The sequence below is a fragment of the Etheostoma cragini genome, chromosome 20 (assembly GCF_013103735.1).
Source record: "Etheostoma cragini isolate CJK2018 chromosome 20, CSU_Ecrag_1.0, whole genome shotgun sequence".
In the NCBI taxonomy this organism is placed as follows: Eukaryota; Metazoa; Chordata; class Actinopteri; order Perciformes; family Percidae; genus Etheostoma; species Etheostoma cragini.
Window position 1 is genome coordinate 20,756,975 of NC_048426.1, and position 11,286 is coordinate 20,768,260.

At 40.4% G+C, this 11,286-nt stretch overlaps 2 protein-coding genes across 5 annotated transcripts; one reads left to right on the forward strand and one right to left on the reverse strand.

The window, feature by feature from the left end:
- Positions 1-73: 73 nt before the first annotated feature.
- Positions 74-3,376, reverse strand: spdya (speedy/RINGO cell cycle regulator family member A). 4 transcript variants are annotated; one of them, XM_034857450.1, is made up of 8 exons: positions 3,255-3,375; positions 2,990-3,069; positions 2,334-2,605; positions 2,141-2,199; positions 1,959-2,044; positions 1,657-1,828; positions 1,095-1,446; positions 74-601 (listed from the first exon to the last, which is right to left on the reverse strand). In XM_034857450.1, exons 3-8 carry the CDS (start codon positions 2,584-2,586, stop codon positions 540-542), a joined length of 984 nt encoding a protein of 327 aa, XP_034713341.1. In that variant the 5' UTR covers positions 2,587-2,605; positions 2,990-3,069; positions 3,255-3,375; the 3' UTR covers positions 74-539. The 4 variants fall into 4 exon arrangements, with proteins under 4 accessions (XP_034713341.1, XP_034713342.1, XP_034713340.1 ...); XM_034857451.1 differs by lacking the exon at positions 2,990-3,069 and having other exon boundaries at positions 3,255-3,376; XM_034857449.1 differs by lacking the exon at positions 3,255-3,375 and having other exon boundaries at positions 2,990-3,248.
- A 1,207-nt stretch (positions 3,377-4,583) lies between these two features.
- pcare1 (photoreceptor cilium actin regulator 1) lies at positions 4,584-9,564 on the forward strand. Its single transcript, XM_034857402.1, has 2 exons — positions 4,584-8,339; positions 8,960-9,564. The coding sequence occupies exons 1-2, from the start codon at positions 4,954-4,956 to the stop codon at positions 9,084-9,086; spliced, it is 3,513 nt and encodes a 1,170-aa protein (XP_034713293.1). The 5' UTR covers positions 4,584-4,953; the 3' UTR covers positions 9,087-9,564.
- Positions 9,565-11,286: the final 1,722 nt, after the last annotated feature.

Here is an 11,286-nt window from a genome sequence, read left to right on the forward strand (position 1 = left end):
CCATTCCTATAGTTAAACCAAGTAGTGCAAAAAAAAAAAAAGTTTGTAATTAAGACTCAAAAAGACAAATTTCAGTTCAAGTCTTTATTCCAAACTTAAGAAGCAATGTGGATCATCAAACAGGCACATTGGTAACAATACTAAAAACTACTAATACTACACCCACTAGAATCCCAATATGCAACAGAGGCTAAACTTTGATTTAGCCAAAGTGTCAAACAAAAGGTCTGTCAATTTCATTTAACATCTGTGTATAAATAAGTGGTCGTCAAAAAATCCTAGAAGGGATTTAGCAAATAAATAAATAAATAAATACAAAGAACTCAGTGCAGGTTAACACATCTTTACATTAGTCTTCCACTGCATCTTGCCATCACAAAATGATGTATGGAATGACATTAGCTCATTCTTACAATCACATAAATGGTTAAATTGGTTTTGACCAGTCATGTTAAATCGGTACCAGGTTCACATTGTGTTACACTTGTGAGTCAGAGAGCAATACACAGAGCAGCTGGGTGTGCTGAGGTGGTGCGACACTACTCCTCACTGATCCAGTCCATGGAGGTGTCATATGTGGACCCACAGCAAGACTTATCCTCTAACAAAGAGGGAGAATAGAAAAATGTAGTTTAATGCAACTTGAAATATCCTTTGAAATCATATTATGTATCAATGTGCTAGAAAGAAGCCTATTCCTAAACCAAATATTTAAGATTTTCAAATCAAAGTCAGAAACACTGTGTGTGTGTGTGTGTGTGTGTGTGAGAGAGTGAGTGAGTGAGTGAGTGAGTGAGAGAGAGAGAGAGAGAGATGATTAATATGCACAATGCATTGATGTCTCACTTTTCCGTTGGCTATTTGTAGCGATGTCCAAATAAAGCTTTGTGACCCATTAGCTAGTGTTTAAAGAAAATGGCTCAAAGAATGGCAATTCAGTGGGCTTTCAACCCTTCCTTCTTTTGAAAGTTTAATTTGGACATCTCTAACTAACGCAAACATAAGTGCACCATAAATAATTAAAATGAAAAACATCCGCCCCCCCCCAAAAAAGATCATTTTAGCCTTTTGCTTTTGGGAAACATTATACCTACTGGGAACCTCCTCAGCACAGCAGCAGAAGGAATGTTGTGCCTGGCTTTTAGTCTCCACTGCCTTCCTGCAAGAGACTGCAGCTCTGGGTGGGGTGATCTCCAAACTCAGTGCAGAAGTGAATGGGTGTGAAAAGGCCGGGTTTGGGGTCTGCACAGAAAAACCTCTGGAGGGAGAAGAGGCGCCTTGGCCCTGGCCCAACACAGTGCCACGTTGACAGAGGGCACAGGAGACTGGGGAGGCCGAGGGCCCACGGGGGATACGAGTGCGGTACCCATACTGCCGCTGGGCGCCGCTGTGGTGTTCTGACCGCTCCCTTTGCCACACGAAGTGAGAGGACACAATGGCCATCACCTAGGGGACAGAGATGGGAACCCACAATCTAAGAAATACATAAATACAGCTTCATCAGAAAAAAAAAAAACACTGAAAGAAAAAAGAACAGAACTTCTGGCATTAAACCAAAGCCATATAAAAGTGCACTGTGCAGCAAAAACAAGACACGTAAAAGAATACCAGAGAAACACCATTTATCATTCTCCACAGGCAATTATACTTGTGTACCTCTTCGCAGCAGCGCCTGCTGACAGCAGCTCTGTACTCGACGCGAACCCACAGCTTGTCTCGTTGCTTGAGGAAGCGGGGAAACTGTTTCCTCCAGTTCTTGCCCAGCGCCCATGGAAAAATCTCATACTTACTCTCTTCCTCATCCTCCTCCATGGTGTTGGCAAGATATCTAGATGTGAAGCACATGAACCTGATTTAGGGTTATGGTTTTCCAGCAGGGGCAGAATAGATACATGGTTCACTTTTGAATAGGAATAACATACAAATGTAGAATGGAATTTCTTTTCCATGAAACTTACAGTGCAATGAAAAAATTCTTTCTGGTGTATTCAGCAATAGTGAAGCGGGCCCTTTTGAAGTACACGAAGGTCATGGCGAGAAGGTACTGATAATTAAGGAAAAAAAGTTGAGAGTCCGTTAATTGTATGCATCTTAAAGCTTTAGTGACATTTTGTCACTTTCACCAAATCAACAGATTTACCTTGTCAGTCATTTTACAGCAACAGTCCATCCACAGAAAGTCATGGATCAGGTCATCATCTGTAACCCAACATTTTTTATTTAATACTAATGTCAAACATGCTTCATTCTCTCAAGTTTAAAAGGAAGCGTGATCACTCTGATACCACTGAATTTAAACATGCTTTTTTAAAGGGGGTGGGCTATTCATTTACCAAAAAGTCTAAAGAACGATGCCATTTCCTGCCGCTGGATGACAATGGTTGGAATCATGGTCCTTTCGGTATAACAGATCTCGTCCCGTCGCTGGCTTGGCTGGCTCTTCCCTGGTGGGCCCTGGGCGTCTCGGGCGTTGGCTCTTTTGAGCCGTAGGCCTCTTCTTATTTGGAGGGAATGGGAATTGCTGGGTTTGACTCCAACAGTCATTACGGGAGTAGCCTGGCACCAGCTGTGCGTGTGCTTCATCATGCTTCAGTAGTGGAAGGCTCTATAGTTAGTGTGTTAGAAGAAATGAAGGATAGGTAACGTTTTAAGGTTGAAGGTAACATTACCATTAAATGCTTACCTGCAACCCCATAAGTTATTTCTATTGCTCGTTCAATATTGCTACACAAAGCTTAATTAAGTAACGTTAGGTTTAACCTCGGAGGCTACCTAATTTTCACATAATACCTACATCGCAATGACAACCATATACTAAGCTAACGTTAGTGGTCAGCCACCTAGCTAGTAGCAAAAAAAACGTCCCGCTTGTAGAAAGCTAACCTTGACGTTATTTTCGAAGTTGCATGTCAATACATTTAACTTTAATACTTGTTTGCTAACGTTAAGTCAACGCTAAAAATAACAACAACCTCAACCAAGTCCTTACCTCCGCAGTTCTTCCTTTTCGCTTAGCTAACTCGAATGAAGCAAAGTTGAGCAATTAACATTAGCTAGGTTAACGTCAACCTGAAAACCGATAAAAAAAAAAGGTCGACGGATTCACTGCAACCAACAACTGTATCAATGACACAACGGGACATAACCTTAAAGCTCTAAGAGCTGAACTGAATATAATGTCAGCGAGAACAGAAAAAGCTAACAATCACATGTTTAAAGATAAAACTGAGAATAATGCAGTTAAAAGTCCTTACAGGGCACAAAGACTAGCTAGTGAAGACGGTGGTTTGCGAACGCGCTTGAGGATCCGCGCCAATCAGCCGTACACTTGCACGCGAGGACACGAAGACCAATCGCTCCGCTCCTCTTCTTCTTCGTCAAATAATGGCGAACCACCCCCTACCTCACTCTCAAGTGTGTACTTCCGATAGTATACATTAAATACACTAACATTAAATGGTGACTTGACAGAGATTAGAGACAGAGATACATTGAACAAAAATAGACAAAGAAAATAATTTAGATAATTTAACAGAATGAGGAAAAAAAGGCAAAACAATTACAGTAGTTGTATTGATTAGCAGTAGAACATGTTGATTCAAATGGCTTGCGTATGGATAGGGACAAAACTGTCACCTTCTCTACACAGACAGTAAAACTGATTGTCATTCTTTTTGTTGTCATGTTGTAATCTGTGTGAGGCAAGAAGTCAAGGTAATGGCATCTGCCATACGGAAGAGATTCAGTTTTTACTAATTTATACAATATTCATGGCAAATACAAGACACATACAAGACAATACAGGGTAAATACACAAACGGGCAAATACATAGGCTACACATGTAACTGGAAATAGATCAAATGAGAGGATTTGAAATGTTCTAACATCCATTTAGGTAATATATACCCCAGATCCGTTGAAGCAAGTTGATACATGATGTGTTTCTCAAAAAGCCTTCATTATTCACATCATGGTTTAGGTTGAGTATACATTGTTATCATTGTAATCACAACCACAGGGCTTAGCCTTCTAAATACATTTATTTTATTATCTTTTCCACTTCATTTTAGTTCATTTGTTTTTAATTACTTTTGTTAACAGGATTCAAAAGAAAGACCAAAGAGAAAAGATTACTTTTCTCTACTTACTGTACTACAGAGAAGCAGAGGCACTGCAAGTTAATTTAAAGCTTGCCTCACTGTTCCAGGAACTGGTTCTAGAAAAAGAAGATAAAAGAAGATCAACAAATCACAAAAATAACTTGCTGTACAAGGGCATGATAAAGGTATTTAAGTTTGTTTTTAGATATTTTGTCAAATGAAAACATTTTAAAACCGCAATGATAGCCTAGAATACAGTAGTATAGTATACAAGTATACCTTGTATACTAACTGTACTATACTACTTGTATACTAACTTGTTAATGTAGTTGGTTGTTTTTAATTTTGCAATGGAAATGGCACCAGGGCTAAATAGGGAGATATTGTTTTGCAGGCTATAAAAAGCCACGTGAGTCCAGGTGGCTCTTATTACGTAAAGGAGCTTATAGTCTTACAAGTAGGTAAGTTTTATATGCTTTAACATGACATGTGTGCACGCTGAGTTCACTGAAAGCCTCACTAATCCTCTTGGCTGCTTGTCGTCTTAGAGAAGGATGTGTTTCATAGCACGCTACAAGGACATTTTTTCTAAACATGACCATCAATCTGTGGATTTATTTTGCCTATTTATGACAGCTGGAAGAGATTTGTAAAATGGATGTATCAATGTTTTGTTTTGGTGACATCCTTGTGGAGAGGGATCTAATCAGACTCTACAACCTAAGCCATCTGAAAATGACAGATACAGCAGGTGGCTAAGGACCTTGGGTATTCTTTGCATCATTCAATGCTCTGCTGTATTTGTGTCTAAACAAAGACAGAATTATCAGCTTTTATTTGAAAACATTTGAAATGGGCTGCTCACCATCCAAAGGTAACCATTTTGGGATTCTGGGTCCCATGAGGAAGGGGCGAATGCTTCCCCCTGCACCTCAAGAAATCCCCAGAGATTCCCACTTTGTAGATGGAAAGAATCGTTATTCAACTGGATCAACGGATGGGGATACAAAGGAGAGAAAGGCAGCCGGACAAACCCAGACATGCCAGACAGAAGCTCATGTGACACCACAAAAAAAAAGATATGTGACCGAGCTATCTCCAGAAGCAGTAAACATGGATAAACTGGGGAGTCAAAAAATGGACCACAACACAGTTTCACAGAAAAAAGACAAGCACGTTGACAGGCAGGATGTGACCGAAAAAAAACCTATCAGAAAACAAAAGAAAATGACCAGAGGTATTAAGGGGCTAAAAAAGAAAGACAAGGAAAAAGACCAACCACCTACAGAACAGAAAGTGGACTTCCCTGACCCTTTGGTAAAAGCTCACCAAGCTGCTTATGCTTTTTTGAATCCTAGCATAAACAAATATGACGATATACTAGGACTTTTGGAAGAAGCAACCCAAACACAGGTTTCTGTGCAGACTATGGTTGCTTTCATGGCTCTGCGCTATGAGGAAATAATTCAAGGTCTGGAGGAGATGGCCGACGAGGGAGAAAAAGTTTTAAAAGAAAATGGAGAACATCTTGCTTGGCCAAGTCAAATGAAAAACCTCTCATCTTCTCCACCTTTGAAATCTGGCTCTGCTAATATTGAGCCCCCACCGGATTTGTTGCAGCAGCTGCTTCAGTACACCACACAGAGAATGCAAAATGTGAGCCAGACTGTGGGTGGAATTGGAGAGTCTGCTTTGGAGGATGCAGTGGAGTACTTTGCGTCTGTCTCAGAACTTTTAGAGGAGAAACTGAAACTCAAACATGCAGTAGAGACTAGGCTAATGCGACTTTTAACTCGCATTGAAATGGCGTCTCTGCGCAAGCCTGGGCCAGAGGATTCTGCTCTCTTTAGTGAGGACAGTGGTATTGGGGCTGAGAGCGAATCCCTTGCTGGATCTGACAGACGCAATAGACGAGAGAGCTGTGCGTCCACTGGGACAAATAGAACTACTCCTGCCAGTCCTATGGGATATACCTCCATGACCAGTAGGCAAGGAGTATCAAGGCAAAAGCTTCCAAGTCAAAGAAGTCCCAGTGTTTCTCTTACCTCACTCAACTCGTTAGGTTCTACATGTACCATAATGGCTAACTACCAAAGAGACTCATTGCTAGGATCAGTCTCCTTAGATTATGGGGAGGAAGATGACAATGATGATGATGATGATGATGATGATGATGAGGGGGAGATGGATAGAGGCATGGGAGATGTAGGCTTTAGACTGCGATCAAATTCTTCACCTGTAGACCGTGAACAACAACAACCACGCCGCCTACCACCAAAGCGCATAGAGAATCCTCAAAATGTCGAAATGACTCTCAAAATGAAAAATGCAATAAGTGGTCGGATAAAGTTTGTCCCATCACAGAATGCTAGTGCCAAAACAAAGATAGTTGGCAGTCCAAAAAGCAGTAGACACCAGTGGACAGAGGATGAGGAACAATCTCCAAAGAGGCCTCAAACAACAGCACCTCGGAAGGCAGTGGTAAAAAAGACCACAGTGGCCAGGGAACAACGTTCACAGTCAGCAGAATCCCTGCGGAAGAAAGGTGAAGATCCTACTCTTCTTGAACTAGAAAGGACACAGAAGGATTTAAACCAGAAGTTACAGAGGATGAGTATAAGCAAGGCATGTGGAAGCAAAGCAGGTGGAAAGACTGCTTCATCTAAGCCAAATCAAGGATCATCACCAGCACAGTCTCCAGCAGTAATTCCAAAACATCCCTTACTACCAACGAACAGCAATCCCCAACCACTTGATGAAACAGCAAGCCTTATCAGGATCAACACTAAAAAACATGAGGTAGCCAATGTAGAAGAAGATAAACTTAAGGACAAGAAAACATCCAAGGGTCCAATAAAAGCCACCCCACCCCCAAGCCCTCCTGCATCACCACGACCATCTTCGGGACTTTACAGAGGCAGGAACTCAGTCAAAAGACTGATTGATACCTTCAGCCAAGGAATAGAGGATCTAGAATGTCCCAAAGTTCTGGGGCCTCTCAAAGGAGTACGAAAGTGTGGTGTTCCTGTGTTACCTGGTTTAGGGAATGTAGAAGCTGTGTTAAGCACTGGAATAACCAGCTGTAGACCGGAATCCACTTCATCTGAAAAAGCCAATGATTTAGATCTGGATAGTCTTCCTCCACCTCCGCTGGAAGTATTATTGGACAATTCCTTCAAAAGCGCCCAGAGTCTTTCAATTGGTGGAGTAGATGACGGGGCTACAAAAGTTGGAAAATCACCTGTATTAAAAAGGGCTGCTGTATCGCATCGACTGAGGGCCTCAGTTAATACAGGGACAGTGCTGCCAAGTAAAGGAGGCCTGCCACAAGCTTCCAAGGTTATTTCCCTTGCTAAAGCAGATCAAGAAGACACATCTGCTCCGTCAAAGTTCAGGCAACCAGATGTCAAACTGGAGGCAGACCAAGGAAAGGAAAAGGTTTCCTTATACCAGCAAGTCAAAAAGAGTATACATCTAAGAAACTCTTCTGACTCACAGAGATCTTCAACAGCAACACATCGATCTGCCAGTCGAGAAGAATCAGCAGACATACAACATGTTGGCAACCTTTCAGTGCCTAGTTCTAACTCTACAGTGTCTACAGTGCCTCCTTCAGTGGTCAGGAGCCAACCACCTGCCACCCCTCCGATGTATAGGGGGCGAATGTTACCCTCCACACCTTCTACACCAAGTAGTCTACATCGAAGACTTCCCAGTCCCCATAACTTCAAAAGGCAACCTACTCCACCCTCTTCAGCTAGCCCCCCTGTTAACAGGAAACTCACCACACCACAAGTAGTTCAAGAGACGCTCCCCAGCCCACCCCAGCAGAATATTTTAAACTCAAATTCATCCTCCTCCTACCCTTTCAAAGCACCGTCTCCACCAGCCTCGCCAAAAGTACAAAGATGGTCAAGGGAGAACAGCAGTGAAGACTCATCTACTGCACGGATGATCAGTAATGCACGTTCAGTGTTCTGCCCTGCATCCCCATCCCTGTTTGAGGCCCATCCTTGTCCAGTTCCTCAACCCCCTCAAGCATGGTCCTCTACTGGTATCTCTTTTCTCTCACGTTCTTGGGGGAGTCGTGGGAGGTTTCCTGTATCTGTTCAAGGACCTCGACCCTTTATCCGACGTAGCCATTCAGACCGAAGGCCAAGTCTAAATCTGCCACCAAGGTCACCAGGCATCTCAGTGGCTGAGACTTGTGGAAGTGAGCCTGCCATATGCTCACAGGGGTGAGTGTTTACCGTGTTTCTATGTTACACATCCTAAATCCGTTAATTTGGCTTTTAGTTCAATCTTTTGTAATACCTTATTTTGCAGGTACCTTCATTTCATAGTTTTTGTAAATTTTCTGAGTAATTTGCTGGTGTTAAATGGTTAATTCTTAGGTAATTTCCCATAATGGGCAATATAAATGGGTACCAATTACTGTGTAACATCTTTAGTTTAGTTGATATGTACTCAAACATTGAATTCTTTTCTCTTGACTTGATAATGCTGTTGTATCACACAAGATTGTCGTTCATTTATCTTTATTGCTAGACAAATAGACATAAAGATGATATGCTCCCAAGATATTATTGTGGGAGTACATCACGGATAAGAGAATATTTGAATTGTAAATACAGCAGCTAGAGACTATCAAATACAGTATAAAAGTTAAAAATCTAGTCTTTTCATCTCTCTGCAGTTAATTTTCTCCACTATGTTTCATACATTTTAAATCTTATTAAGGGTAATTTGTCACAATAGTCTGTAACACTCCAAAAATCTAAAATCTTTTTTTTGGGGGGGGGGGGGGGGGGGGGGGGACAACATTGTGATTGACAACAATCTCCACACAATCTTACAGGTTGGACGATGAACCAACCGGGGACGAAGAATTATGGGGGAGCCAATCAAACCTCAGAGCCAATCAACTACGCTCTGTATCACACCCGGACCTGTGTGTTGTTGGACAGGCCTTGCACAGAGACTGAAGGGGCCAGAGAAGGGCCACTGGGATTATGGATTAGCAGGTTTAGCAAGGATTTAAGAAGACAGTGTTTAGGCCACTGCGAAGAAAGGAAGAGCTATTTTTTCCCACTTTGCTGCAGAATGTTTGTAATACGTTTGTTAAAAAAAGTGTGCATATTTGCATGAATACTTGTGCACATACACTATCTGCATACTTATGTTCTTGAATTTGTTTGTGAATAATATGGGAATAAGAGGGAAAAACAAATTTTACAGAATTTTTTTTTTAAATATGTGGAACTCATTTCCTATTTTCATAATAGGACTACATATACAGGTGATTACTCCTGCTTCACACAAGGTTGCATACTGCACGTTTACATTTAGTTCATTTAGTTCGTAAGTGCCATCTTCAAAATTCAAATACTATGTGGCATCTTGGTAACTAAACGGTTAAAGATGTCTTTTTTCAACTTTTATCGATTTAAGAAAGAAAGAAAACGTTCAAAAAGTAATAAAATGTAAATAATAAAATGTGTTAATACATAATGGATTAGTATTGCTTCATTACTAATAGCCACTGAATGAATTGAAAGTAACTTGATCCCATGAGTGCCATGAACCAGGATTTTAAAATCATTTCTAAAAGTATTTCTTTGGTTTTTTAATGTAATATCTTCATGATTGTTGATTTAATTCATTGTTAAATTGAGACATTATTTCTCTTGTCTTATGCTGCAAGCTTAAGCCACCCTAAACTAATATTTAAGAATCTTTTTTATCCAATTGTTATTTTTCTGTATCATAATTCCTTTGTACAATCTGTTTATCAATAAAAAAACTCATATAATCAATCATACCTTTGCATCACCTATTATCCTTTTTTATGAACATTTGTGTCATAATTAGTATATACTGTTTTGTGAGATGTCTCACTCTGTAGCTAAAACAGAGAGCTCAACAGACAGGGTGAAAAGAGGAGCTGCAGCAATGTGTAGTACAACAAATATGGTGTTTTTATAAAAATGAAACCATAACCAGCATAAACCTATGCTGGTACAACCTCTAAATACATTAAATTAAAAATTATAAATTAAGAACCTGAAAATTATCATAGTTTGAACACTTTAAAGGGTTACTGCAGCCCTTTAATATTGCACTCCAATTAACAATTCTTAAAAAAGAATGTTCAAAATTGAGGCTGCGGAGACTGAGATATCCTGACATTTATCCTTAAGAAGTCATGTTCCACAAATACTGGATTCTACATTCCTTATGATGCAACTCAGCATCATTTGACCATTAGACCCTGCCTGGTACTGTAAATGTCCATGAATTCTTTTCCACTTTTAAAATCCGGTTTAAACTGCAGGTTTGATGCTGACACCATCAGGGTTATTTTCTCAGGCTATAGGCCTCCAAAGACATTATATGGTACTCTGATACAAATAAACTGATTTGGTAAAGGAACCCTCTAAGATAATGTCCACACAAGACTATAATTTGGGAAAGTACTGTAAGGACCATCTTGACATTTATAGCATTTATTGCTAACACGGGCCAACAAGAGACATGGCAATTTCTAAAAATATGAGCTGCAGTAATGTGACTGATGGATTCGTCAGGTTAACTCAGGACTGTAGTTAACAGGAAGCCATGCCTGCAGTGAAACCTGTTCTCCACCAGAGGACTCTCTCAGCCCAGTATCCATCACACATCATCCCTGCCCTCAGTTAAAACCTGCTTAAGATGCACAGCTGCAGGAATAGAAATGTAATGCAGCGTTATCTCATTTTGTTTGGTATCGTTAGGTTAGATAAGAGAAAAACATACACCATCATAATCAGTCATTATCTAATGTGTCAGACAATACATATGAGATAATGTATGCTTCTTAAGAAACAAAATTCTGAAATGCAGAAAATGTAAGGCAAGAGTGGGATGGAATAGTTCTGCTGAGTCTGAATCCTCTCCTGAGGGACAGGAGCCCAAAACGTGTGGATTATGGATTATAACAGAGGAATTACACAGAATACAATAACCTCACGTTGATGAGGGAATGTTGACATATTAACCTATGTTATGGTGTTAGTTTAATTCTTTGTCCTGTCAGACAGGGATTCATTTTAGATTCATGCTGCATTCCTTTTTGATGGACAAGTATACTTAATTTTAAAAATAGCTGGAATATTCACACGAAGCAAGTTACTTCACTTACTATAT